Source organism: Theobroma umbraticum, unplaced genomic scaffold (genome assembly GCF_002168275.2).
Source record: "Theobroma umbraticum cultivar Fairchild unplaced genomic scaffold, ASM216827v3 scaffold_130.0, whole genome shotgun sequence".
In the NCBI taxonomy this organism is placed as follows: Eukaryota; Viridiplantae; Streptophyta; class Magnoliopsida; order Malvales; family Malvaceae; genus Theobroma; species Theobroma umbraticum.
This window is the reverse complement of record NW_018397264.1, coordinates 3209469-3236373: the sequence shown is the minus strand read 5'-3', so window position 1 is coordinate 3236373 and position 26905 is coordinate 3209469. Positions and strand designations below refer to the sequence as shown.

At 34.6% G+C, this 26905-nt stretch overlaps 4 protein-coding genes across 13 annotated transcripts; 3 read left to right on the top strand and 1 right to left on the bottom strand.

Annotated features, from left to right (window-relative positions):
* Positions 1-424: 424 nt before the first annotated feature.
* Positions 425-6687, bottom strand: LOC110422177 (UV radiation resistance-associated protein). 4 transcript variants are annotated; one of them, XM_021435989.2, is made up of 7 exons: positions 6257-6395; positions 5472-5626; positions 4487-4693; positions 3950-4130; positions 3005-3153; positions 2526-2753; positions 425-761 (listed from the first exon to the last, which is right to left on the bottom strand). In XM_021435989.2, exons 2-7 carry the CDS (start codon positions 5484-5486, stop codon positions 645-647), a joined length of 897 nt encoding a protein of 298 aa, XP_021291664.1. In that variant the 5' UTR covers positions 5487-5626; positions 6257-6395; the 3' UTR covers positions 425-644. The 4 variants fall into 4 exon arrangements, with proteins under 4 accessions (XP_021291664.1, XP_021291662.1, XP_021291663.1 ...); XM_021435987.1 differs by lacking the exon at positions 5472-5626 and having other exon boundaries at positions 6257-6687; XM_021435988.2 differs by lacking the exon at positions 5472-5626 and having other exon boundaries at positions 4487-4715; positions 6257-6443.
* A 1527-nt stretch (positions 6688-8214) lies between these two features.
* Positions 8215-15038, top strand: LOC110421226 (ubiquitin-associated (UBA)/TS-N domain-containing protein). Its single transcript, XM_021434755.2, has 12 exons — positions 8215-8585; positions 9375-9522; positions 9781-9876; positions 10317-10393; positions 10624-10703; positions 11022-11082; positions 12485-12552; positions 12663-12744; positions 12980-13063; positions 13215-13292; positions 14149-14268; positions 14615-15038. The coding sequence occupies exons 1-12, from the start codon at positions 8418-8420 to the stop codon at positions 14789-14791; spliced, it is 1239 nt and encodes a 412-aa protein (XP_021290430.1). The 5' UTR covers positions 8215-8417; the 3' UTR covers positions 14792-15038.
* Positions 15039-15179: 141 nt separating this feature from the next.
* On the top strand, positions 15180-19297 carry LOC110421225 (Tetratricopeptide repeat (TPR)-like superfamily protein). 6 transcript variants are annotated; one of them, XR_002445632.2, is made up of 5 exons: positions 15180-16655; positions 16735-17571; positions 18282-18653; positions 18728-18989; positions 19203-19297. XR_002445632.2 is itself a non-coding variant. In XM_021434754.1 (3 exons), exons 1-2 carry the CDS (start codon positions 15434-15436, stop codon positions 17565-17567), a joined length of 2055 nt encoding a protein of 684 aa, XP_021290429.1. In that variant the 5' UTR covers positions 15180-15433; the 3' UTR covers positions 17568-17571; positions 18728-19056. The 6 variants fall into 6 exon arrangements, 1 of the variants encoding a protein (XP_021290429.1); XR_002445635.1 differs by lacking the exon at positions 19203-19297 and having other exon boundaries at positions 18282-18350; positions 18728-19056; XR_002445634.1 differs by lacking the exon at positions 19203-19297 and having other exon boundaries at positions 18282-18370; positions 18728-19056.
* A 1885-nt stretch (positions 19298-21182) lies between these two features.
* On the top strand, positions 21183-26692 carry LOC110422237 (uncharacterized). 2 transcript variants are annotated; one of them, XM_089784390.1, is made up of 9 exons: positions 21183-21754; positions 21846-21938; positions 22082-22186; positions 22641-22793; positions 23871-23969; positions 24085-24213; positions 25241-25348; positions 25569-25685; positions 26289-26692. In XM_089784390.1, exons 1-9 carry the CDS (start codon positions 21443-21445, stop codon positions 26451-26453), a joined length of 1281 nt encoding a protein of 426 aa, XP_089640516.1. In that variant the 5' UTR covers positions 21183-21442; the 3' UTR covers positions 26454-26692. The 2 variants fall into 2 exon arrangements, with proteins under 2 accessions (XP_089640516.1, XP_021291742.1); XM_021436067.2 differs by having other exon boundaries at positions 21185-21754; positions 25169-25348.
* The last annotated feature ends 213 nt before the right edge of the window (positions 26693-26905 follow it).

The following is a 26905-nucleotide window of genomic DNA, read 5'->3' as shown; positions in this document are numbered from 1 at the left end:
ATTTTGGCCCTTTCCTACCATATTCTAATCCTTTCTCTCCTATTTAGCCCTCTTATATCATATTCTAACCCTATTCTCAACTCTCTACACCTGCCACCTATTCTCAACACGTTATGCCATCACCACCTCAATATTTCAATAACTGTTTCAATCTTCCTTTTCGTCACCTCCAACACATTCTGACCTGCATCCCTACTCATTTGTATGGCAACGAATGATCCGTTATTCTTAAAGATGACTCCTGTGTTACTTTTTGTGGGACAAATAGTTCAAACATACTAAAACATAATTAAAATGTGGTTAATATTGCAAAGTTCGACTTCAAGTTTTAAGAACTTAATTCACATGTAACATTTATACACAACAATCCATTTCCAAATCTTCTCAGCTTATATTCTCATCAAGAAATGCATAAGCCAACAGATTTCCATAGGGCAAACCCTCCATACCCAAATTTTACTGTAACGCCAAACCATCTGCTCATTATGAATACACTCGAAGCTTGATTTTTAACAACCAAATATGAGATCTTTAAAGGCTATATGAAAGGTGCGTGATCAAAAATTCGCACCTGTGTAAAGAATACAAAGTCATCCATTTACACTGTAAGTAGCTAATTACAGTTGACCCTAGTAAATCAAAATTCAGGTATCTATAAATTCTGAAGATTGGACAGTCCTCAGAAGCTCCTTCAAATTTGCTAGTACATGTCGTGGTCCTAAACTCTTGACACTGATGAAATTCAAAAGCTGCTCTATATCCTGCAAACACAGAGAAGACTATGAATTCAATTCAAAAAGAATATATATATATATATATATAAGACAATTAAAATGTTGTGCATCTCAACAAACATTTTGCCAAAATGACATGAACTAAACCTTAAAACATTGTACAACGAATTAACACTAAGAAGAAGGCTAGTTAGACTCGTAGAGATCCTGTAAGCATCCTTACATACATGTCTATATGAAGTTGCTTACACATATATACATTGACACATTTTCAGTATGTTGGCCTTCTATGCTCAGAGTAGATAATAGGTCATCTATAACAAAATTGAACTTTAACATTTGAAGAAAACTTACAGATAGATATAGAAGTTACTATATGTTAGTCTAAGTCTGGCAAAAATATTCACCCTTTCTCTACTCTGAAATTCGCTCTGCCTTACAAGCCCCTTTCAACCTTAAATGATATTTGGGACCATTTTCAGTAAAACATAACTATACCAAGGAATAAAGCAACTTAGACTGGTCTAACAGTGATTTAATGTACTCCCTTCCATATATCATGCATAATTCATATCTTACAATATCTGTGTTCAAATTTGATACTTGTTACACTTGAAGTTGATTAATAACATCATAAAAACTTCAATAGTTACTTACAGCAAATGGCAATTTCTTTCATTAAAATGCTCTAGATAGGGGAACAGTTAGAAGATTTACATGCATGCTGAGTATGAATGGATTGTTAGATACAATGGTAAAACAAGGAAACAAGCAGAATGCTACCAGGTAGTTTATACTTATTACATTAATGTAACAATTACAAGCGGATTGGGAGTGTATTTCTTATCAAAGAATCGGGATCAGCATTATTTTAAATGACAAAACAAAGATTAAACTTTTGAAGCGAATTTTGAGAAGAACAAGAAAGTAACAAACACTGGAAACTCAAATATTTTGCCCTTACTTTCCTAATTAGTCTTTTGATAATTAAGTTAGGTGACAGGAGATTTTGAATGCTAAATCTCCTTTTGGCTGTAAAGTGTGACTATCAACATGGTATTTCCTAATTATTTGATAATTTCTATGTCTAACATTAAAGAATAAGAACTAAGCAAATTAACAAGCATGATGTGCAAGAATTAGATTATTAGATCCTTAGTAAAAGATGAACCACATAGAAATATAGGAAGCAGTGTAAACTTATTACACTAATGTACGTAGATCAGAAGAGTGCATTTCTGCCTAAGGAAAGATGAGAAAACAAAAGAATAAACTTCTGGAAAGAAATTCCAAAGTACGAAAACAAGGGAAAAGAAAGAGATGGAGGCAAAAACAGGAAAGACGAAAGTTTGGTCATTACCTTTTCTATTTAAATTTTTAGTTTCGTTATGGGGAACGGGATTTGAGTCCTTTTGGATGTAACAATTTTCTAATTTGTTAATAATCCTTCCTCTCATCTCATATTTAAAATACGGACTTTGTGTGACACACTCATGAGGCCGATGAAATTTATAGAAAGTCTTAAAAGTCTATCCCGTGAAACTGGATGAAAGTAAATCTATTCTACTGAATAATTCAACCATGATGATGCTGATGAAGTGTTATTAGCCACTACCAAAGATATAAATATGAGTTGTAAAGGAGACACTTTTTCCAAGATGTGGATGAAGAGCATCTTTCGTAATAGCAAAGGACATGCCAACTTCACAGTGATTTGAATTGAATACCCTACATAAAAAATGCAAGAGGAGAATAATTCACAAAAATAAATGATAGTATGTGAAAACTCACCTTGTTTAACAAGAACACAGCATATGCTGCTCTTGTTGTGTCTTGACCTTCTAAAAACAAGGGAAATTCTACAGGCTTTACATTTACAGAAAGTGCTGTATCCCATAACAAATCAGAAGAAGTAGGCTCCACTGAAGGTGCATAGTCGTTAATATATGAGCGGGAACCACCCAAGTGCACAGGATAACGCAAGGGAACTTGTAAATAGGATGCAATTAGTGAAACACCCTGCAATGAGCGTACAGGGAGAGACAAGAAAGAATAATTAGGTATGAATAAAATTATTGCCTCAGCAAGAGAAACAAGCTTTTAAGACTCTCCCAAGATACTAAATTGCTATATAGCAATATAAAATAACTACAGCATCTTGGAGCAACAAGGGACTCCAGGTGGAAGAACTCAATGCCTATGGCTTGATATTATCAAAAAAAAAATTCACTAAAGAAAATCTTTATATTAAGCAAAGAAATGGAACGCACATGTGCAACATATCCTAAGGCAGTTGCAGATCTCTGAACCTCCCTTTTGTCAGTGAAAAAACTCATCTTTGTAAAAGGAAGCATGGTGAGATGCAGACCTAAAATCGTCAAGGATCCTTGATTAATGGGCTTCGATACAGAATAATTCCCTAGTGAAGACAACAACAAAAGGAACTTAGTATTAACACATCACCAGGCACCAGCAGTTAAATAGAACTCTTGAAAAGATCAGCAGGCTCACACAGCAAGGAAGTCAACATGGTATACAATACAATATAATCATAAAGGTAAAAGGTATCCAAAATTCCATAATATTCGAGAACAAACAAAAAGTTAATTTAATACTAAAGAGAATTAAATAATAGATTGGTAAAAAGAAAATAATTGAAGTACATGTGAAGTATACAACAATTATAACTGAAAGAAGGGTGGAGGGATGGGTAATGGTAATCCTTAAGCTGTTTAGGAACCATAGAAGGCTCAGCCAGCCAACAAAATCTTAAATAACTCAATATTCTTTTGTTCTCCCCTGGCAGAACATCACATTGATACAACCATATTTGAAACTGAATGCAGACCCTGGCATGTCCATTGATAGAGATTTTCCAACATGTTGCAAGATGGAACTGTTCAAGAGAAAGAAGGGCTTGTACTAATATTCAATAATCAACAAGGAAAAACCACATGCTGCAATTCATGGAACGATTTTCCTCAACCCATTTTGACCATCAGAAATCTCAAGCAAATAAGGTAGCAAATGTAACATGCGTCACTGTGATTCTCAATGATATATGGGGGAGGATAAACATCAACTAAGAATATCATAATATACCATGAACTAAACAGGAACGAAACATTGGTTACTTGGAGATTGGCTGCCGATTCAAACCATATGTTGTCCTCTATTCCAAAGGGTTTAGTAACCCAAAACTACTAGTACATTACCTAGTCTACTACTGCTTGGATAGGATTCAAGTTCTTGCTCTTGTGCGGGTCCAACCAAGATCTTTACAGGGTAGAGCAATGAAACTTGTGATATCATATATTGTTGCCTAGCTCGAAGCTTTCTCTGCACATTTTTGAGCTTAATGTAACCCCTTTCTTCAGTGAGTAATCTATTTGATTCCTGTAATAAAATAATAATAATAATAATCAATCCTGTCATGTCATGTATGAAATCCTACGGAACAATTACATGAACAAGGAGGGAAAGAAATAAGATAGCAAGAAGGAGATAATTCATGACTACTCAAAGGTATTCATGGAATGAGAATACTTCCCATCTAATCAACTCATCCACCTCCACCCACTAGGGGGAGGGGTGGGTGGGAGAAGGACATCTTGCATTGGAGGGGAGAATATCAAACACCTAAAGCTGAATATGCAGAAAAGTTCTACAATAGCATAAATTCAACCTTCCTCAAAACTTAAAATGAAATTCCGAAGATAATTGGCATTTAAGTAAGAATAAAAATACTTCACCTGCAACCGCTTCCTTGCCACAGAAAGTGAGGTACCAGCAACCAACAAGGATCTCACTTCAGTACTAAGCATTTCCTCCTGTTTTTTAGCATCCTCTGTTGCAAGCTTGCAACGCATTGACATGTTCCCAATCACTAATTTTCTTGCCTCTAGTCTCTCACGCATTTCCTCAAGCTCATTCAGTTGATTCAATGACTCAGTTTTGACCTGCACAGCATGTTCCCACCCGCTAATCAGCGGGCTAATTGATTAGGTCCAAGATATCCCACAGAGAGAGAGAGAGAGAGAGAGAGAGAGAGGTATAGACAGTGGTACACACGAAACAATATCAAATTACAAACTCCATCAGCTCCTTCAAGCTGATGTCACTTTATCAATGCTACTTTTCATTTCTCCTAAAATTAAAATGAAAAGAGAAAATGCAAATGAAATTTTTAAACCACTTTCCAATGACATGTTTCAATTACAACATAAAACAATTTAAAGGACCCAAAAAAACAGAAAAGTGGAAAGAAAAGAACTTAAAAGGGGGGAAAGGAATTAAATAGAAACAACAAATATATCGGGTACAAATGGTAATAAATCCCGAAATAAAAGGGCTTTGATCCAATTAAACAAAGGCATCCAGCCAAATAAGAACTTAAAAGGGGGGAAAGGAATTAAATAGAAACAACAAATATATCGGGTACAAATGGTAATAAATCCCGAAATAAAAGGGCTTTGATCCAATTAAACAAAGGCATCCAGCCAAATAAATGATAACACTTCCATTTCAACTTTTTGACACAGTAGAAAAGAACTGGATATTCTCATTTTCAAAAATCAGGACATAAGTAAAATGTACTTAGTTGGCCTTACCATTTTGAGGAGAAAATAGAAAGTATAAAGGATCTGAAGTGAATCAACATCATTATTTCGGTACCAAAAATAAATATGTACTCAGATTGAATATTTAAGATTCTGTTAAGAAAAATGTTCCATTCACCAAGACAATTCTCATCTCCCTTTCTCCACCAAAGTTTAACTTATAGTTCTTCTTCTCATCTTCTTAATGAAGCAGTTTGAGCAACGCGACAGAATTCATAATAATCCAAACTAAAATGACTGGCTTCACGAATTCCAGAACCCACACTGCCCAACCTAGTTCACAATTTAAGTGCAGACATCAGAAATCTATTTTCTTCCTTCTCATGCCTAGCAGCTATCAAACACAGCTTATAAAAATTCGAAAATCTACAGCACAGCGATTTGAGCTTCTGTTTAATGGAAAAATATTATGCATACTGAAAAACTATAACATCGTCCAACTATCTTTCAAAATCAACAACATTGAGCATAAAACTAAAATTTATTGCATATTATGATTCCTTCCTCTCCCACAACTCCTTAGAAAATTTACAGAACATTACTACATCTAGAATTCAGAAAAGCCCTAAACGTTTCTTTCAATAGTTGATCCCACTATTTTAGAAATTTTATTTCTGCTCTTCTATTTCCTTTTCCTTATTTTCTAAATCAGAAAAAATTAACATAAAAATTGAATTACTACTCCAAAACTCTAAAATTCAGCCATGCCCTTTTATCATCACTCAAGCCACTACCAGCCAACCACCAGACAAAACCCAAATTTCCTTGCCCATCGAAACCCCTTTTTCTCTCATTAAATTCATGTTTTAAACAAAAAACCCAAAACCGAAATGCTAAAGCACCATAATTTTCCAAATAAAGAAAGTTCTTTTTTAACTATATTTTAATCAGAAAAAGCCTAACCTGAATAAAAGACTGGAGCTTTTCTTGAAGACTTTGCTTCTTCTCATTAGCTTCTTTAAGGGCAGAAGTTAAACTCCAGAATCTAGCGAGCTCATGCTCGAAATCTTCCCATTCAATTACTTTCGCATTTCCTTCTGCTGCATTGATTTGCTTCGGGTCCGTAATTAGGGTTGTGCTTCGGTCTTGTTGTTCTTGATTTTCCATGAAGAATTGAAAAACGAAAGGTTTCGATTTTGTAAGTTTGAGAAAAGGTCATAGGTCGACCTCATCGTCCTGGGCCTCGCCCGATTGGAGCTTTTTTGTTTTTTCACGCCGATCGTATCATTTCTTGGGAAATTTTGTTTGCAAAGGGATAATTTTCTCGGGAAAATGCAGGGGGAGAAGAAGAAAATAAAATTTTGGGGATTGTTTGTTTAGGGAAGGTCAATGGTTTGACGTGGAGGGACAAGTGGCGGTAAAGGGGACTTTTGCTGAGGCTATTCATGTCATTTTGTGACTGTCAAATGCATATAGTATTTAAAAAAAAGTAAATAACAAAAAGCAGCATGTAATTTGAGGTGGAATACAACTTTAAAAATTGTGTTAAATACCCTAATTATTTAACTTTTTATCATAATTATACATGAATTTATTCATTTTTAAAATAAATATTTCATTTTAAATATGTAAATATAATTAATATCTAAATACTTTTCTTATTTTTTTTATTTTTTTTTCTTTACACAGGTCAATCATCCCTACTTGAACTCCTTTTAAGAGTTTCAAATGAAGCTCTTTTAAGTGAGCATTAGACCAAGCTCCCAAAGAGAGTGTCAGTAGTCGTAGGTGATTGGATGGAAAGAAACTTTTTTAAAAGAGAAAAAATTTTAAAATAAAAAATTATAATTTTTATAATAATGATTTTTATAATTAAAAAAATAAAATTATTTTAAAAATATTATTATATCATAAAATTAACAGAAATATTAATAGATAAGATTTATGGGTCTAATAAAAATATTCTTTTAAAATAAATTATTTATTTTAAAAACTTAATGAATTCACATTATAATTATGATCAAAGGATTAATGTATTTTACCTTTAAAAATATTACAGATTTCTTTTAAAATTAACAATTAACCAAATATTACAAATTAAAAGTATATATATTAAAAAATAGTATGATTTAAAATATATTCACAATTATCTGCATAATACTTGTCATTTCCAAGTCTATACAATACTTGAAAAAATTTATATTTTTTATTACATTCAATCAAATTTGTATATTTTTATTTTAGATTAAATAAATTTTTATAATTAATGGGTAATAAATTGTTGTTAATAAAATTATCACTTATCATCTTTATACTCATGTGATTAACATGAAAAGTAAAAATACTAAAAATTAAGTTATCATGTTACACTAATATGTTATTTTTTTATTTATTGTGGTATGTCAAAATGACATGTTAGTATTTTATGACATCAAATGATAAATGATATTTTGACTAATAATAATTAGTAAATATTAATTATAATAATTTATTTGATTTAAAATAAAATTATAAAAATTTGACTCAAATAAAAAAATTATTTAGTTTTTTTACTAAATTTAAAATTTTAAAATATTATATCTATTAATTATATATTAAAATAATTAAAAATTTTGAAACTTAGATCATTTCTTGCAAATATTATACTTCATCTAGTCTTTGTACTGTCATGATACTATGTAATAAGTAATTTAATATATGTGTACAATAATTATAGGACATGCTTAACTGAAAAGTAGCACTAATTTGTCTTGACATATTTCATTAATTATTAGCATATTTTTAATTCACAAAACTCAATTATATTTACTAAAATTTATTATCTAAGATTTATGAAATAGTAATTGATATTGTATATGGTATCTAAACAAATTAATGAATAAAATCTCCTCAGTCGGTGCATAAACAATCTTATCTCAACTAAGATCCAGATTATCTGCCTCGCCAAACACATCCTCAAATAAGTTTCTTTCACCTTCCCTCACCAGCAAGGCAACAAAAGGACCCCAACACTATAAAAAACCCAAAAGAATACTTCGTCCTTTGTTCTTTTTCTTTTTTATTTCCGTCTGTAGATGTAGAGAAGAGTCAAGAATCTGAAGAGCTTCGATCAATCAATCCATCAATGGCGGGGTTGTCGTTGAAGTGTGGGGATTGTGGGGCACTGTTGAAATCAGTGGAGGAAGCCCAAGAGCATGCGGAGCTCACCTCCCATTCCAACTTCTCTGAGTCCACTGAAGCAGTTCTCAATCTTGTTTGCTCTGCTTGTGGCAAACCATGCCGATCCAAAACAGTATAACATCGCTCTCACTTTTCTCTCATTTGGGTTTCATTTCTAAGTCTAATTTTCATTTTTATTTTACTGAATTGGGTTTAAATTGAAAATGTTGATTTTGTTTTGAATTGGGCTTGATTGGAAAGTTTTTCTTCTTCTTGAATTGGGTTTAATTTGAAAGCGTCGCTTTTCTACCGAATTGAGTTGAAATTAAAACTTTTGCTTTTGCATTGAATCGGGTTTAATTTGAAAGTGTTGCTTTTCTACTGAATTGAGTTGGAATTGAAACTTTTGCTTTTGCATTGAATTGGGTTTAAATTGAAAGTTTTACTTTTTAATTGAATTGGCTGTAAATTGAAAGTCTTGCTTTTGTGCTGGATTAATTTGATTTAAAAGTTGTGCTTTTGTGCTGAATTGGGTTAGTTTGAAAGCTTTGCTTTTGCATCGAATTGGGTCCTTAAGGACTTGGCCTTTGTTGGATTACGGAAAAGTTGAAGATTTATCATTAGAATGTGGATATTTAGATTAAAGGCTCTGGTAAATGTTTGGGGCTTTTCATGTGTGGAAGCTGCCATCGTTGTATAGTGCGTGTGCATCTATTTGTTTACAAACTTGAAAAATTGATTTTGCATGAACTGGATTTAAGTATAAGTATACATGTTAATCTTTTAAGGTCAAATTTATGTTTTGAAAACAAAATCTCAAATGGATTACAACTCCGTCAGACTACTTTTCCGACAAATAAAAATGTGCATTTGAATATGCATTTTATGATTGGTGGAGCTCTGCTTCTGTTTCATCTTGAAGGAAAGTGATTTGCATACGAAAAGAACAGGGCATACCGAGTTTGTGGATAAGACTTTAGAGGCGGCAAAACCAATCAGTTTGGAGGTACCCAAGGTAGCTACAGACTCAGAGGAGGCTGTTGCTGCAGATAGCAGCCGCCAGTCTGAAGGTAAATTTGCAATTGGAGTTTATTTAGAATGTTAGGGAGCAGTTGTTTTGTGTTATTTTCTTATTTAATCCGGAATAAGTCATGGTTGTAGATGGTTTTTTTTTTTTCCTTATGAAGGTATTACCTTCTCATAACTCACCGCTGACTGGACATACTTTGCTCTTTTACAGTATATACATACAGATATATATATATGTATGTATGTATGTATGTATTATCTTGATGATTAATTGTTTTATTTTTCTTGTGTTTTGATAGAGATGGTTGTGCCGGAAGTTGACAAAAAACTGCTTGAAGAACTGGAAGCAATGGGTTTCCCTACAGCACGTGCAACCCGTGCACTCCATTTTTCTGGTAAGCCCATTTAATGTTCTTAAAGTGCTACAGATTACATATTTCGTTTCTCGCTTTCCTGCCAGGTTGTGAATATTTACTTTTTGTGTTGGAATGTAAATTTAGCCATCTGTTACTGTGTTTGCTCGATGTCAGAACCATGTTAAAATGTTTTAACTCTGTAACCCAACATGTTTTCTTTGTATAAGAATAGTCTAAAAAAAGTGAATTGTTTTCAAATTTCAAAAATGAAAGTGAATTTTTTCAGTATTCTGTTACAAAATCTCTTGTACCAATAAGGGCGACTAAAGATCTTTTGTGATGAGCATTCTTGATTTTGATACTACAAGCACAAATAAGAGAATAACAATGCTTTCATCTCAAGTTTCACGCTGTACAAATAAAGTTGTGAGCTTATGACATCTTTGTTGTTGTGTAAATGTTGGGTTTCTCTTCTGCAGGTAATAATAGCCTTGAGGCTGCTGTGAACTGGGTAGTTGAACATGAGGCTGACCCAGACATAGATCAGATGCCCATGGTATGAAATCTTTGAGCCCTATAGGTAGCGTGGGGTTTGTATCTAAAACCTGCACCCATCCCAAATCTCATAAGTATTGATAACAGGTCTAATTAGGGTAGGGTGGGTTTGGTATCACCGAAAAACATAACTATCATCATCCCTATTTGGATAAGACATTTCCTTGCACTTATGTAGATTTATATTCCCTTGCACTTATGTTGATTTCTCACCTGCGTTTGTTTTATCAGGTACCTGTCAACAGCCATGTTGAGGCACCTAAACCTTCTCTTACACCTGAAGAGATGAAGCTCAAAGCGCAAGAGCTAAGGTATGGTTTACAAAGTTTCATTCTTCAGTATCAGAAAATAGAATGCATGGTCCAGTCGATGGTGATGAAAGCTTCCGTCAGTGCTTTTTCCTACATTCTATTCATCACGTTGGTATAAACCTTGAGTATTCTCCTAAGCTGCAGAATTTAGGTGTCTGATCTCTTTTTCCTTTTATGTTGTGAAAAGTTTGAAAGTTCTGTATGTCTTTAATTGAAGGACTGAGATATTTCAGATATATTTAAAGGTGTGATTGTAGAGTTGTCTGTCTGTGGAACATTGTTCTCCTGCTTCATATTTATCATTCTTGTAAATAATAGGGAGCGTGCTCGCAAAAAGAAAGAAGAAGAGGAGAAGAGAACGGAAAGAGAAAGGGAAAAGGTGCTTCTTATTCTCATGTTTTATTAATCTGCAGTCTAATAGCTGTGTTGAATGTATTTATAGTTCTATACATTGTTTCTTAAGCTGTTTCCTGTTCCAACAAGCACTTATTATGTTTGTGCACTGTGTGAACAATTGATTAGTCCCTTTTTAGAAGCATGTCTCATTTTGCTCAGAAGCAGTGATAATTTTAGTTATACCTGTAAAATGTACTGGAGAGCCATAGAAATATATAAATATTTCTTTTAAAAAATTTTATATTCAGAAATACATTAATGCATATTGGGATAGTTTTGTGTCATAGATGCAGTATACTCTTTTTTCCCATAACTTCCTATTGGTTCACAGTTTAGAAAAATACTATCACTCTAATATCTGTCGACTCCTTATATTATGATTCTGGAATTGGTCAAATATTGTTTTCCTGGGATTGTCCTGTTGATAGAAATGTTCACTCGGCTTACTTAAGCAGCATTTATTCTTCTGAATTAGAAGATGGGCACGGACTAACAAATATCATGGTAAACTAAGCCTTTCCCACCACATAGGAGTAGTTATATGGATGACATTGCTCTGTTCTGCTTTATTTAATACCATTTCCTTGGTACACTTGTGTAAAGAGTGAGGGGTTTTTTTCTATGGTTTCATTCATTTCTTTGGTCTTCCTTTCACCCTGTTCCCGTAGGTATTCTCCATCAAATCACATTTTGCATGGAGGCATTTGTAGGTCTCTTTTTTGTGTCTAACCCACCCTAAATGTGCTTCTGTGATTTGTCTTCAATGGGTGCAACCTTTACCTTTTCTCTTATGCAGTCATTCATAATCTTGTTCATCTTTTGTGCCCACACATATATTGTAGTATTTGAATCTCAGTCATGCTCTGTTTATGTGATCAAATTTTGGTAATTTGTTTTCCAACAATCAGTCCCATAAAACGTTACTCATCTTATCCGATTAAAAAATTTTCTTTTAGTTATCAGATAATATCTTTGAGAATAACAGAAGAACAATTTTTTGAGAAAGAATCCCCCTCTGTTTCTCTCATTTATGTGTGAGTGGTTTCCATCATAGTCCATTTTTCTCTGTTTGAAAGAATTCAATTATTTATGCTTTTAGGAGAATTTTATTCTGTATTATTATATTATTTTCTTCACAAGTTTCCCAAAATTTGCATCGACTGACTGCACTATTTTCTTGGCTATCATTTTTTATTTTATTACATTTGTTTTATTGCTAACTTGTATGTTTCTTCTTACCTGCTTTTTGAGTCTCTTGTGTGCTAGATTTGCTTCTCTCTCTCTCTCTCTCTTTCTCTCCCCTTTTCTTGAAGCCCTTTGTATGATTATTCTAGCCTCATAAAGCATTTTCCATATGTCAGTGACAAAATTCTCTATTGTTTCAGGAGAGGATTCGAGTGGGCAAGGAATTGTTGGAAGCAAAGCATATCGAAGAAGAAAATGAGAGAAAACGGTTAGTCTTCTAGTCTATATTTTTCACTTTCTTTTTCTTTTCTTTGCAATGATTTAATTTAATTTTGATTAGATGGCTTTTGATTTTTTGTTCATTTTTTGCTTTCTCAGATTGTTGGCCCTGCGGAAAGCAGAGAAAGAGGAAGAGAAAAGAGCTAGGGAAAAGATTCGTCAGAAATTGGAAGAGGACAAGGTTCTAATTATTGCTTTCCATGTTTCCTTTTTGTCCAACACTATTGATCAAGTGTCCAACACTATTAATAACTTGATCACATTTAGCAGCTCACAGGAGCAATGTAAAAAACACTATGTTACTATGTTTACATAAACTTGTCCCATAGTTACTACATGTTGTTTAGAAGAGGCTGTTAATTGTTACTTGATTCCCTTATTGTGGTCTGGTAAACAAATTTATATATGTCTCACAGGCAGAGAGAAGGCGGAGGCTTGGGCTGCCACCAGAAGATCCTGCTGCTGTGAAACCTTCTGCACCTGTTGTGGAGGAGAAAAAGGTAATTGCATTCTGAATTACTATGTACCCACTATTGAGCAAATAACTATGTACCCTCTGCTGTAATGTAAGATTTTGTTGAAAGTGTTCTTGAGGATGTCTCTTTGTTTAAGTGTTATTCAATTGTACAACTCCTTGTTTCTGTCTTGCAGAGCTCATTGCCAGTTAGGCCTGCCACAAAGTCAGAGCTAATGCGAGAGTGTTTGCGATCTCTCAAGCAAAATCACAAGGTAAAAAAAATTTTTAATCTTGATCATTCATTATTGACATCTAAGAAAATCCAATTATTATCAATGCTCTCTTTTAGATTGATGACTTTCTAGCACTTGTCCCTGGTGTCATGCAGTGTTTGTACATATATTGCTTTAATGTTGTTTGGGCTGCTTGTAGAATAGTATGGTGGCTCCTAATGTGGAAAACCTTCAAGTAGAAGTGTATATAGTGGATGTAGGATATTTTCAAGAAAGAAGGGAAAATCTTCCATTCATAATGTTCTACATTGTAAAGAGATCTCTACTCAATGTAGCCTTGATCTCCAAACAAGCACAAGTCACCTTCCATCAAAGAGCATGGTCATAAGCTGGAATAATGGTTCATTTGGTCAACGCTTTCAGCATAACATAACTTTGGGTAGAAATAAAAGGTAGAAGGAAAGAAACCTTTTTGCTCAAATAGTTAGGCTGCAGCACCGTCTTTTTTTTATTGCAGGCTAGCCATTGGATGAGACAATCTCCCATTGTTCCACTCTTTATTCCCACTGAGCATAGCCTTCTTCTTTACTTTTATTGATGGAGGTTTCAATCCAGGACGGTGTAGTTTGTACATCAACTCAATATCAATGTATGTTGTTGTCATTTTATATAGGTCTAAGTTGAGGTAGATAATATTGGGTTGTAAACAGTTCATAAAGTATTACTGATACTACCCTGTGGAAGTATCACGTCCCTCCTATATGCAACATCAATTCCAGGGTTCTTTTTTGTTTCTTTCAATGCCATAAAATTATGTCACTTAAGTCAAAAGGTTATAGCACCTTTGAGGAGATTATTGTCTTGGCCTAACATTTGCTTCCCTTTTTTTTACCAGGATGATGATGCCAAAGTGAAGAGAGCATTCCAGACTCTTCTTACATATGTAGGAAATGTGGCCAGGAATCCTGATGAGGAGAAATTTAGAAAAATTAGACTGAATAATCAAACTTTCCAGGTAACAAATTGAACCTACTATTTCTTTGATATATAAATTATAACATCGAAATCAAGTATATGCATGATTATTCATATATATTTAAACTTTGTTGAAACTAAGTATTATATGCCTGAAGTGTGATTGTTTTCTTGCTCTCTCCCCCTCTCTCCGTCTGTCCCTCCTCTGTTATGTTCCTAGTTATCTTGGTATTCTAATGAGGCTGTCCTCCTTGTCTGGTCGCTTATTTTCTGAATCCCTTGCAATTAACTTCTGTACAGTTTAAATTTAAATGCTCACATCTAATGATTATGTGTTAACTAATTGTGATTCTGGTCTTTGTTATTTGATTCTGCTGTATTAACAGGATAGAGTTGGCTCCTTAAAAGGTGGTGTTGAGTTCTTCGCGATCTGTGGGTTTGAGAAAGTGGAAGGAGATCAGTTCCTGTTTCTATCAAGGGACAAGGTTGACATGCAAGTGCTGAACTCAGCTGGGTCCGAGCTGAACTCTGCCATAAATAATCCCTTTTTTGGGGTACTTTAAGTCAAAATAGATTCATAAACTGTAAAATGTTTTTTTCACTCGGAAAAAGAAGACAACAAGTCACACATTTATAGCTTTTTAGGCTACATTTAGTTGTTTTCTTGTTTCTTTTTTTCCTTGGTTTTTCGTGAGATATGTTGTTATCAATGAATTCAACCGTGGACAAACTGAGATTTCTCCACTCATAAGTCGTAACTTCAAGCAGCAGGCTTTCGTTAATGGTTACGAAACCTCAATAATTGCCTTACATGCTTGCAATAATTTTTTTTTAACTTTTAATCTTCTCACAGGGGAGAAATGGGTAAGGGAAATAGACGTCTATGTTTTCCCTGAAGCTTTTGAAGTTGATCAATGAAGAATTCAACATAAATCAGCCTACAAATACCTAGTGAGAGATGGTGGGAAAATGGGTTGGTACACCATCAAACTGGAAAACCCTACAAACCTTCCAACACAACTTTTAGAGTATAGGCCAACGGTACTCATATGTCTCCACAAGCTTTAAGGTCCTCTCCCTGGGAAACTTGAAACTCATTCCTATGTAAAGGATAGAATGGCAGTTAGTTCTTACCCATGGCACTACTTTCGAAACTGATATAGTCATAAGCCCACCAAGCCCCTAGCCTATGGACAACACTTGAAATGAAAAGTCTTCGGCTTCTCTTTGAACGAAACTCTTCTCCCGCCAAAACCAATTCTTCCTCCTCCTCATTCAAGAAGCCAAAGGCAAAACCTCCCATCTCTCATGGCTCATCATCATCTTCATCTCAAGATCCCCTCAAAACCCATTTCGCCTCTCTCATCCAATCCTCCAAAACCACCCTCCAACTCCGCCAAATCCACGCCCAAATCTTCCGCCGCAACCTCTCTTCCAGCACCAACCTTACTATCCTCCTAATATCCGCCTCTTCTTCCCTCAAATCCATCCCTTATGCCATCTCCCTTTTCAACCATTTCCACCACAAAAGCATATTCCTTTTCAACGCCTTGATCCGTGGCTTAACGGACAATTCCCTTCACCAATCCTCAATTTCCCATTTTCTTCTCATGTTGAGCCTTAGAGTCCGCCCTGATAAACTTACATACCCTTTCGTGCTCAAATCCATCGCCGGTTTGGGTCTTCGCTGCCTTGGTTTGATCCTTCATGGAAGAATAATCAAATCTGGGGTTGAGTTTGATTCATTCGTTCGCGTTGCACTAGTTGAAATGTATGTGAAACTCAAGGAATTGGGTTTCGCGTTGCAGGTGTTTGATGAAAGTCCTGATAGAAACAAGAGTGGGAGTATATTGTTGTGGAATGTGTTAATTAATGGTTACTGTAAAGAGGGGAATTTGGGGAAAGCGATGGAGCTTTTTGAGGCTATGCCTGAAAGGAATATTGGGTCTTGGAATAGTTTGATAAATGGGTTTATGAGAAATGGGGATTTGGATAAAGCAGTGGAGCTTTTTGATGAAATGAAGGAGAAGGATGTGGTTTCTTGGACTACAATGGTTAATGGGTTTTTGCAGAATGGAGATCATGAGAAGGCTTTATCCATGTTTTTTAAGATGTTGGAGGCTGCCTTGAGGCCCAATGATCTTACTCTTGTTCCTGCTCTTTCTGCTTGTGCTAAAATTGGTGCACTTGAAGCTGGAGCGCGTATCCATGCTTATGTTTTGGAAAATGGTTTTCGGTTGAATAAAGCAATTGGGGCTGCTTTGGTTGATATGTATGCAAAGTGTGGGGACATCCAGTCCGCAAGTAAGGTTTTTAATGAGACAAAAGAGAGGGACATTCTTACCTGGAGTGTCATGATATGGGGTTGGGGAATCCATGGATATTATGATCAAGCTATCCAATGCTTCAAAACGATGATGTTTTCAGGTGTGACTTTGTAATTTTTATCAAGCTCAATTCTTTATTCTAATCTCTCTGAATAAACTCAAACTTGCCACGTTTGCAGGAATAAAACCTGATGGTGTGGTCTTTCTTGCCCTCCTGACTGTATGCTCACATTCTGGGCTAGTAAATCTTGGGCTTAACTTCTTTGACAGTATGAGGCTTGACTATTCTATTGCGCCAACCATGAAACATTATACATTGGTTGTTGACTTGTTAGGCAGGGCAGGCCGGCTGGATGAATCGCTAAAGTTCATCCAAAGGATGCCAATGAGTCCTGATTTTGTGACATGGGGAGCACTTTTTTGTGCTTGTAGGGCTCACAAAAATATTAAAATGGCAGAACTAGTTGCACAGAAGCTCCTTGAGCTTGAACCTAAGCATCCTGGGAGCTATGTTTTCTTGTCAAATGTTTATGCTGCAGTTGGGAGGTGGGAAGATGTGGAGAGAGTCAGAATGTTAATGCAGAACCGAGCCGTCGATAAAGATCCAGGGTGGAGTTATATTGAAGTTGGCGGAGAAGTGCATAGTTTTGTAGCTGGTGATCATGCTCATAAGCATGCAAGAGAGATATACCTGAAATTAGAGGAAATAGTGGCTGGTACAAGACAACATGGATACATGCCTGAAACTGGGTGGGTACTTCATAACATTGAGGAAGAAGAGAAGGAAGATGCATTGGGAAGTCACAGTGAGAAACTGGCGCTTGCTTTTGCTTTAATCCGCACTTCTCCGGGAACAACCATCAGGATAGTAAAGAACTTAAGAGTATGTGGGGATTGCCATTCTCTGATGAAATATGCTAGTAAGATGAGCCAAAGAGAGATAGTATTGAGAGATATAAAGCGATTCCATCATTTCAAGGATGGGGCCTGCTCATGTGGAGATTATTGGTGAAATGGTAAGTGCCAGTAGCATTATATCTGCTTTGCTCTCAATAACACATCATTTTTTCTACTTGGTTTGTTTAGAATAAACTCTTTATGCAAATGCTGGATGTCGCTAAGTACATCACAACTAAAAAACTAGTTTAGGAGCATGCATGCAGTTGAGCTGATGCCAACTTAGTACTTTATGACACATAGGTGTTGGGTTAATGGTTCTCTAGACTGGTATCTTCCATTCCTCAAGGTCCAAAAGGTGTTTCTTCTGCTTGTTTAAAGTCTAAACCTAACAGCAAGATTAATGAACCTTTAGAACTTCGCACATTTCATTACATGAATGGCTGGATGTTTCGTGCTCAGCTTATTTCATGGAAACAGTACAAAGTATATCCATTTCTCCAGATTGATACTGTTTTCAGGTTTCATCTTCCTCTGTTTTAGCTTCTGAAGTGTTTAGGTCACTGTATTCCCCAATATCTTGTTGATTGCATAACTTTTGTTTTTCCACTTTACCTAAATGGTTGAAATTAGAGTCCTTCTGCATACCATCAACGCCTTTGCTTCAATATGGTAGCTTTCTTCAATTTATTGTGTTCCTGTTTCTTTTATGATCTAAACTAGACAGCATATTCATTTTGAATCTTCAACCTCACATCCATGACATAATGCACCATAGGTGAAGGCATAATCTTACTTCTAAGCTTGAGATCGACCTTCTACAATGCAGGTACTTCAGAATGACTCAAATTGTATGTGAGCAAGATTCAAGAATTAAGGCTTGAATTCGGAAGGACAGGTTATCTCATGTTATAAAAGGTCCTCCAAAAGGTTTAAACATTGACAAGGTTCAACCATGAGTGGCCCACCAAAACATGCTTGGCCAAACACACACCAATTATATGTCTGATTCCACAACTGTGAATGTAAACTGGGGTATATCGTAAATCTAACTCTACTCAGATAAAAAAGTCATCTATCTAGATTGGTCCCTAATCTTTTAAGTGAAGGATAGGGGGAGATTTTGGGTTAAATGCTCTTCTTAATCTGTTCTTGAGAATAGATGACACCAATTCTGAAGATAACACAGTCCTTCTAATAGGTACTAATGGATGTTTGGTGCATATTAGAATCTGTTTAATGGCTAACATTAATTGTATCATTTCTCATTTGCAGGTGACCCCATCCTCTAATATGCCTTGTGGAAGGAAGTACTGTTGCAACTTAACCATCAGTAACTTCCCCTACCAATGAGCCTTGGATCATGTCACATCTTTGCTATGGTGAAATTCAGGCAAACCTGTTTGGTAGGTTAAGTAAGACAATCCTCTTAAGTTTCCAAGGGGTTAAAGCACACAGAAATCGGAAACAACATTTTAAGGGTTAGAAATGAAATAAGGAAGCTTGTGAAAGACTGCTTACCAAAAGTGAAACAACGGTATAATTTGTAAGCTGATTTTGTTGTTCTTTTATTCTAAATTCATTTATTGGGCTATTTGCATGCATCAAGTGCCAGTTTCTAGAAATTTACAAAAATTGGTTCAGTGGAATTCCCAATACAGCAATTTTAGTTCTGTGCTTTTGTTGCTAAATTATGAGAAACTATTATCTGTGCAGCAGGTTCTAATCTAACAAAAAATACATATGTTAGGTTTGATGATCCCAATCCTGTCAGTTTACCAGAGCATTACAGCATGAAAAATGGACTTTTTTCAACTATATTCCAGACCAACAAGATTGTAGGAATCTCACTGAAGCTGATGGGAATCATTCATATGGAACTAGAGCAGAACCAAAGTCCAAACCAATGAATACAATCTTGTGCATCATCAAAGGCCCCAAAAACCCAAACAAAAGAACATAGATTTTCACATTGAAACTTTGGATGCATATCCATTCAAGAATGCCCCACCTTCTCCCTTAAACAATGTAATAATATAGAATCTGATGACTAAAAAGGTTGCATTATCAAAAACCACAATCCGAAAGGATCATGGGCCCAATGTTTCTGTGCCTGTGTGGCAGCAAACATGACCAGCCTGATAATTTCAAAAGCAACAGCTAATGTTGAGGATTGGATGTCTTGCTGTTGCTTGTTGTGAACTCTTTGTTATTGGATTTTTCTTACCGCTTGGACGTCAAAGGTATCTGCCTAGCTGTAATATTTGTGGCAACCAAGGGGCTTGTCTAGGGTATACTAATCAGCCTCCTTCAAATCCAACTCGACTCAATTGCGAGAAGTTTAAGTTAGATGTCGATGGATTTTGCATCAATAAAATATAAAATGAATCTTAATTATATAAATATGAATTTTTTTTCAACTATTTAATATTTTTTTTGAGTTAAAAACGTGAATTGGTAATAAAAGGTGTAAGACCTTTCTCCACCAATTATCAAATCAATTATCATTTATTAAACTTGTTTTGAGTAGATTATCACACATTGAAATTAAAATTTAATTAATTTTAAAATAAAAAAAAGAATGATTTGAGTCGATTGCCATTTATTCGAATTAAAATTTAATTAATTTTCAAATAAAAAAAAGTGAATAATTATATAAGTAATATATATATATATTTATATATAGACAGATATTAAATATGTAAAAAAAATATAAATTCAAATAAAATTTTAAATCATAATATTTAAAATATCTAAACTCGATTGAATTCGTTACTCATCCATTTAAACTGTGTTAAGTTTGATAATAAGCTAGTCAAATTTGAATAATTTAAAGGTAAATTGACTCTTTGTTGTAATAGTTTTAGTCTCATTGAAAGAGTTAGTACAGAAATTAATATGAATTAAATTCCAAAACTTTCAAGAATTTCTTAAACTGGATAACCTCCTATAATTGCTGTTCATCTCCAAACATATCAATATCAATAAATGAAATATTTTATGCCCATAACAAGGAAACTTTGTGTGGTAATTTGATGACATTTTTAACTATTTCCCATTTGGCAATAAAGTAAATACAGTGAGTGCTTTGAAATTGGATTGGATCTCTGATGTCATGGATCAACTCATTAATTAATTTCAGATAGGAAGTAATTAATGTGGCATCATGTTTGATATAAATTTTTTGTTTTGGATATGTTGATATAAATTTGAATGTGAAAGTTACAACTAATAAAAGGAAAATGTTTTCTTTTTTTTCTTAATAATCATTATGGTTTAAACACCCTATGAAATATTTTAAAAAATTTAGATAAATTTTAACTTTTTATGACATTTTAATTCATTTATTTTATTTTAGATTATAGAAGTCTTTATATTTAATTGATTAATTATTGTTAATCAAAATAAAATTTGTTATTTTATATTCATGCAATGTTAATATGATTAACATGAGAAAAAAAAATATTATATGATTATATCATGATATCACATTAACTTGTCACGTTATCATTTATTTTAATATATTAGCATCATTAAAATAAAATGATAAATGATATTTTAATTAATAATAACTAATCAACAATCTATTATATAAATTTATTTAATTCAAAATAAAAATAAAAAAATCTTAATTATTTTGATTTTTTTAATAATTATAATTGTTTTTCAAAAAATTATTTTTTTAATACTATTAATATAAGTCAGATATTTGTCAGTTCTTCATTGGTCCTTGACACCTCTATAGCATCGGGCTGTCACTCCATCTCTGATTTCGCCTCCTCTCTCTCCACGAAGGGAAGAGGAGAAAGAGAAGAAAAAAGGAAATAAAAAAAAAGAGGTAAAAACTCACATCTTCAACTCCGAAATCAGTCCCTCAAAAATTCTCAGACTTTAAACTCCCAATTTTCACAACAAATTGCACGACCTGCTTTTACAAATTCACAAATTTATTTTTAGAAATAGAGAGCAAATCTCGATTCCAATCTTGAAATGGTGAGGAAACGAGTACCTGATTGGCTTAACAGTTCGCTCTGGTCCACAACTCCCAGTGACGATCGTTTCCACCGCTACTCCCCTTCTCCCACCGCCGCCGTTTCCGAGCCAGCTGTTCAGCCTCCGGTTCCAGTGCCTCCTCCCGCGGCAGCCTCAAGACCTCAGTCCTCTCCTACTCCTCCAAAATCCGAAATCAGAGATCCAGTTAATGATAATAGTAACAATAATAGCAATGATAGTGATGAAAACGGCAGCTCTTCCGACGTTTCTCCTGAAGATATCTCTCGCCAGGCTCAGCTCTTGGTCGAGGTTTGTTACTGATTCTCCATATTTTTAACTGATTTTCTTTTCTTCTTCTTCTTCTTTTTTATTTTTAATTTTTCCCTTTTTGTTCTGGTAGTTGTCAAAGAAGGTGGTAAATATGCGGGAATTGCGGAGGATTGCGTCGCAGGGGATTCCTGATGGTGCAGGAATCAGGTCTACTGTCTGGAAGGTAGGATTTGTTTTTTTTTTCTTTTTTTTTTTGTTTGGTTGCTGAGAAAATTGAAAAATGTGGAATTTTTAGCTGGGATGCATTTCAAATTTGGTGTTTTTTTCTGGATTAATAAGATAGGGGTTGTTTGGTTGTTGTGGCAGTTGTTGTTAGGTTACTTACCACCTGATCGTGGGCAATGGTCGTCTGAATTAGCTAAGAAAAGGTCTCAGTACAAGCATTTTAAGGAAGAGCTCTTGATGAATCCTGTAAGTGATTTTCTTTAACTTTTGCATGATAATATAGTGTACGGACTATGTACACTACTATGACTGTATACAATCTGTTCAAATAAATATGATTAGTTTCTTTGATTAATGCTAATGTAAAACTTTAACAGCGTTTTTAAAGTATTAAGTGGATAAGAACTGAAACAAACTGAGGCTGGCAGATAGCTAGAACATGGAACTGACTATTTTAATATGTGAGAAATTGAAATTTAATCCTCTCTTGGTGACTGTGCAGTTGCAATTTCTTTCATTTCATAGTTCATTTTTTCCCTCCTAACAATAAAATGACTTTGCTTGAGTTTTTCCTTTTTTAATTTCTCCATTTTTTGGATTATCAGTCCAAAAAGTAGTGTTATCTTGTGTGGCTGCTCTCTTTCTTCTCTTCCTTTTCTGTAAGAGTTCTGGATTTCTGAATGTTTCTGTGGCTAGTCAGTCAGAAATCACAAGGAGGTTGGAGAAGTCGGCGGGTTGTGACAATGATGAGTCAAAATCTGAAAGCAGTGGTCTGCTGTCAAGATCACAAATAACTCATGGAGAGCATCCTTTGAGCCTCGGGAAGAGCAGCATCTGGAATCAATTCTTCCAGGTATCTTGTTAGGGTCATTTGATAATCAGTTTTTGAAAGCCATACTTCATCTTATGTGTTTTATCTGTTGAATGCTTTAAATTTAGATTGTATAAACTTGGCTGAGTCACTTCTCATGAAATTAGTTCATTTATTTTCATCAGAGCCTGACATCTAGTGCTTATTTGACAAAAGATTGAGGGCTAGCAATTAGATACACAAAAGTGAAAAAAACAATGGAGTATCGAGTTAATGTAAAAATGCTACTGTGTTTCATATTTGAATGACTGAATAATGTCTTGCACAGGGGACGTCCTAATTCTTTGCAATTGGCAAAAATAATCCTCATGCATTCCAGTAAGAAAAACATCATCCCTGTTTGAAGTCTAAGTTTTAAAATGTGGGTCACACTAGCTGTCTGCAGACAAATGCTTTAATACTAGTTATTTCAGGGGCAGTTTGCACTACCATGTAGCCTTTAGAATGTTAGCATTGCAGTATCTATCATTTACATGAAAGTTTTAATTTGCTAAGAATAATCAAGCCTATTTTGTATTAGATTATCTCTATTATTATTAGAGGCTGGGATTTGGTATTTATAGTTGTTAATGTTTTTTAGCATTGTAGTAGGAAAGATAAGAGGATGCTAAACTTCTTATTGAGAACATCCCTAACCAAAGTGAAATGACGGGAAAAAAAAAATTTATACAGCTTTTGGCCAGCTGGTTTCAGGTCAGTGCTTAGTTGAGAGTACTGGAACTTGAGTATTATTTCCAGGTTTTTATACAAGCATATACATGACAGCAATGCAGAGGAGTTTTGATTTTCAATTATTTATAAAATCTTTCAATAATGTTTGAAGTTGTACTTAGAATTTTCCTGATTTAGCAGCCTTGAGAAAAGAGGGTGTGTTCCCTTTTGTTTGCTTTGGCCTTCTTGGAGTTTTAGTAATGTTGTTGTTGATGATGAACCCAATTATTTGAAATCTCTTCTTTTGAAGTTCAATATAGAGAAGGTCTTTAAGTATAAGCATCTTACTTGTAACTAGTGAACAAAGCTTTTATTGATCTCCAACTTTTTTTTTTGGTATATTCCTAGGACTCGGAAATCATTGAACAGATTGACCGAGATGTGAAGCGCACTCATCCAGACATGCACTTCTTCTCTGGGGACTCACAGCTTGCAAAGTCTAATCAGGTATAAATCTTCTTTCTTTTGTTCCTTCATGTGCTTTTATTCTTTTGCTCTTTTGGACTTAAGTTTTGATATGAATTGAAGTCATTGCTGACTTACATGTACCTTGCATATTCAGGATGCATTGAGAAACATATTAATCGTATTTGCCAAGTTAAATCCGGGTATAAGATATGTTCAAGGGATGAATGAAATCTTGGCACCTCTATTTTATGTATTCAGAAATGACACTGATGAGGAAATGGCGGTAAGAAGATCTCATATCTTCCCTATCCAGTTTTTTTATGTTAATCTCTAACATGCTTGCATCTTGTCTTTAACAACTACTTTTTGGGAAACATTATCTAATTATAATTGTCTTTCAGTGTTTGTTTGGTGTCGTGCCATTTCTACCTTTGTGTGTGTCTGTTGTTCTTGTGGATGCCACAGTTTTTTTTTCTTCTCTTTTTTGGTAAAAAAGGAAAAAGGATACACATACAAAAGTGAGGTGATTGTTTTGACTTTTCATGTATTTAATATGGAAGCAAGTTTCAGAAAAGGATATAAACAAGAAAATATAGTTTTCTCAAAAATAAAAGACCAAAGGGAAATGAACCTTAAGATGTGGAATGAACAGTCTTTACAGCTCATGTCCAAGTCTTTCTGGTTTAATCCCTAAAGTAAAATGTCCTTGGTTAATTATTAGTATTAATGTCTTTTTTTCAGTGTCAAAGTTGTTGGTGCAACCTAAAAGGGGTGGTTTTGCATCTGGAACCTTCCTGTTTGTCTGGCTTTAGGACATACATTTCCTTCATCTACTGAAGCTCTCTGCAACCTAGCTTGCTGGTTTCTTTCTTGTTATTTCTGTCTAAAACTCCATTGTCCCCAGCTCTATTCCTTTTCTTGTCCCAAGCAACCCAAAAAGTTGTTATGAACAAAACTTTCAAATATATATGGAGCTTGTGGAAAACAAAATATGTTGATGTTCTTTTATCATCATTGACTTAGCTGAGTTAGAAATTTTGTATGCTCGAAAAATCTCTGGAGTATAATTGTCTACAAAGTACAGATAGCTATAGAGCAATTACATGGCCAAGAACTGTTGTAAAAATAACATATATTAATTCCATTGTCATTATGATTAAAGCCTGGTTAAGAGTACTGTTATTTGAATGCTATGCTTTATTATTTTCTTCATCATTTCCCATATTTAAGTTCTGCAGGCCGCTGCTGAAGCCGACACATTCTTTTGTTTTGTTGAGTTATTGAGTGGATTCCGTGATCATTTCTGCCAGCAACTTGACAACAGCAATGTGGGGATTCGTTCCACAATTACTAGGTTGTCACAGCTTCTGAAGGAACATGATGAAGAGCTTTGGCGTCATCTGGAGGTCACAACTAAAGTAAGCTATCATTAACTAAACATCTTCCTGTAGAGTATAGGTGCTATTTTCAATATCCTTCTTGTCTTTTTTTTTTCTTGACTCATGCTGCCTCTTACCACCAACCCCACATCCTGCACAATGACCCCTGCAGCCCCCCCTTTCCCCCTTGTCATTTCTTCCCTTCTTGTCAAGGCAATTAGTTCAGCTTAATGCTAACTGCTGCGTATAAATGTCACAGGTCAACCCTCAGTTTTACGCATTTAGGTGGATTACTCTGCTCTTGACACAGGAATTCAATTTTGCAGACAGCCTTCACATCTGGGACACACTTCTAAGTGACCCGGAAGGACCTTTGGTAAGATTGCAATTTTTAGCTCTCTCTGGTTTTTTTCTTGAAGCTTGTTGGACCAATTATTCTAATAGTATTACTATTATTATTTTTATTTTTGTTATTATTTAACTCATTGGGAAATTAGGGGAGGAGATGGGTGATTCCAGGTTTGAACCTAAGATTTGGTGTGTGCCATTAGTTGTTGGTTACTGCCAAGTCAAGGGGTGTTTGGCCATATCATTAGGTTTATTTTGGGGATAGGGCAGTGAGGACACCAACCATTGATTATGTGATTTAATTATATGATCCAACTTATGCAGTGATATATGGTTAATTTGATATATTAAAATTAGGATATTTTTTCGGCTATGTATTTATGATGACAACTGCAAACCTTAAATTTGAAGTGTTTGCTCTAATAACTGGTTTCAGTCATTTAGGATGATTGTGCGGAATTTTAACTCTCTTTATTGAAATTTGTTTGAATGTTGTTGGGCTGATGGCTTTCCTTAGTTACAATTTGTAATTGGTTTCTTGACTGTTTGCATGCTACCTCTGCTTTACATTGATCAAAATATGCATGATTACAGAAGCTTGGGGATGATTACTAGTTTCATGTATTTGCAGGAGACATTGCTTCGGGTATGCTGTGCAATGCTGATTCTGGTTCGTAGGCGCCTACTAGCAGGGGATTTTACTTCTAATCTTAAACTACTACAAAACTATCCCCCGGCAAATGTCAGCCATTTGCTCTACGTTGCAAACAAGCTGCGCACGCAAGGCTCAGGCTAAAGCTTATTAACCACGCATTTTGCCTTAACCCTTTTTCCTTGGTTTCCAAAAGGTTAGTGCTTGTAAATTGGTGGGGGTGTAAATTGGTTGGTAGTAACAGCTAACATGCAGGGAGAACATTTCTCTCTATTTCTGTTTCATTATTATTATTTTTATGTTGGAAGTAATGTATTTGTTTCATTCAAGATTGGTTTTGATGTAGAAGTTTTGGTTTCTGTAACATTGCATTGCTTTCTTTAGATATCGTTTGGTTGTCATTTGCTTTGATCTTGCTCTAGTTAGATTTTTCATGACTCTGTGTGGTTAAAGTAATTTATTGAAAACGCTGTTTAATAAATTGATATGGAATAAAATTAATTTGTAAATCTTAAATTCGAAACTTGAAATGAGATAATTTTATAACCTTAAAACAGATAGATTCTATTTGATAATAATTTAATTTATTATGGTAT

Coding starts and splice junctions, on each gene's coding strand:
- LOC110422177 (XM_021435987.1), bottom strand. CDS start 6,460: ATGGAAAATCAAGAACAACAAGACCGAAGCACAACCCTAATTACGGAC. Junction 4,694..6,256: donor AGCTCCAGTCTTTTATTCAG/GTTAGGCTTTTT, acceptor CATGCTGTGCAG/GTCAAAACTGAGTCATTGAA. Junction 4,131..4,486: donor TGGCAAGGAAGCGGTTGCAG/GTGAAGTATTTT, acceptor ATTTTATTACAG/GAATCAAATAGATTACTCAC.
- LOC110421226 (XM_021434755.2), top strand. CDS start 8,418: ATGGCGGGGTTGTCGTTGAAGTGTGGGGATTGTGGGGCACTGTTGAAA. Junction 13,293..14,148: donor CTCTCAAGCAAAATCACAAG/GTAAAAAAAATT, acceptor TTTTTTTACCAG/GATGATGATGCCAAAGTGAA. Junction 14,269..14,614: donor TGAATAATCAAACTTTCCAG/GTAACAAATTGA, acceptor CTGTATTAACAG/GATAGAGTTGGCTCCTTAAA.
- LOC110421225 (XM_021434754.1), top strand. CDS start 15,434: ATGAAAAGTCTTCGGCTTCTCTTTGAACGAAACTCTTCTCCCGCCAAA. Junction 16,656..16,734: donor CAAAACGATGATGTTTTCAG/GTGTGACTTTGT, acceptor CCACGTTTGCAG/GAATAAAACCTGATGGTGTG.
- LOC110422237 (XM_021436067.2), top strand. CDS start 21,443: ATGGTGAGGAAACGAGTACCTGATTGGCTTAACAGTTCGCTCTGGTCC. Junction 22,794..23,870: donor TCTGGAATCAATTCTTCCAG/GTATCTTGTTAG, acceptor GTATATTCCTAG/GACTCGGAAATCATTGAACA. Junction 23,970..24,084: donor AGCTTGCAAAGTCTAATCAG/GTATAAATCTTC, acceptor TTGCATATTCAG/GATGCATTGAGAAACATATT.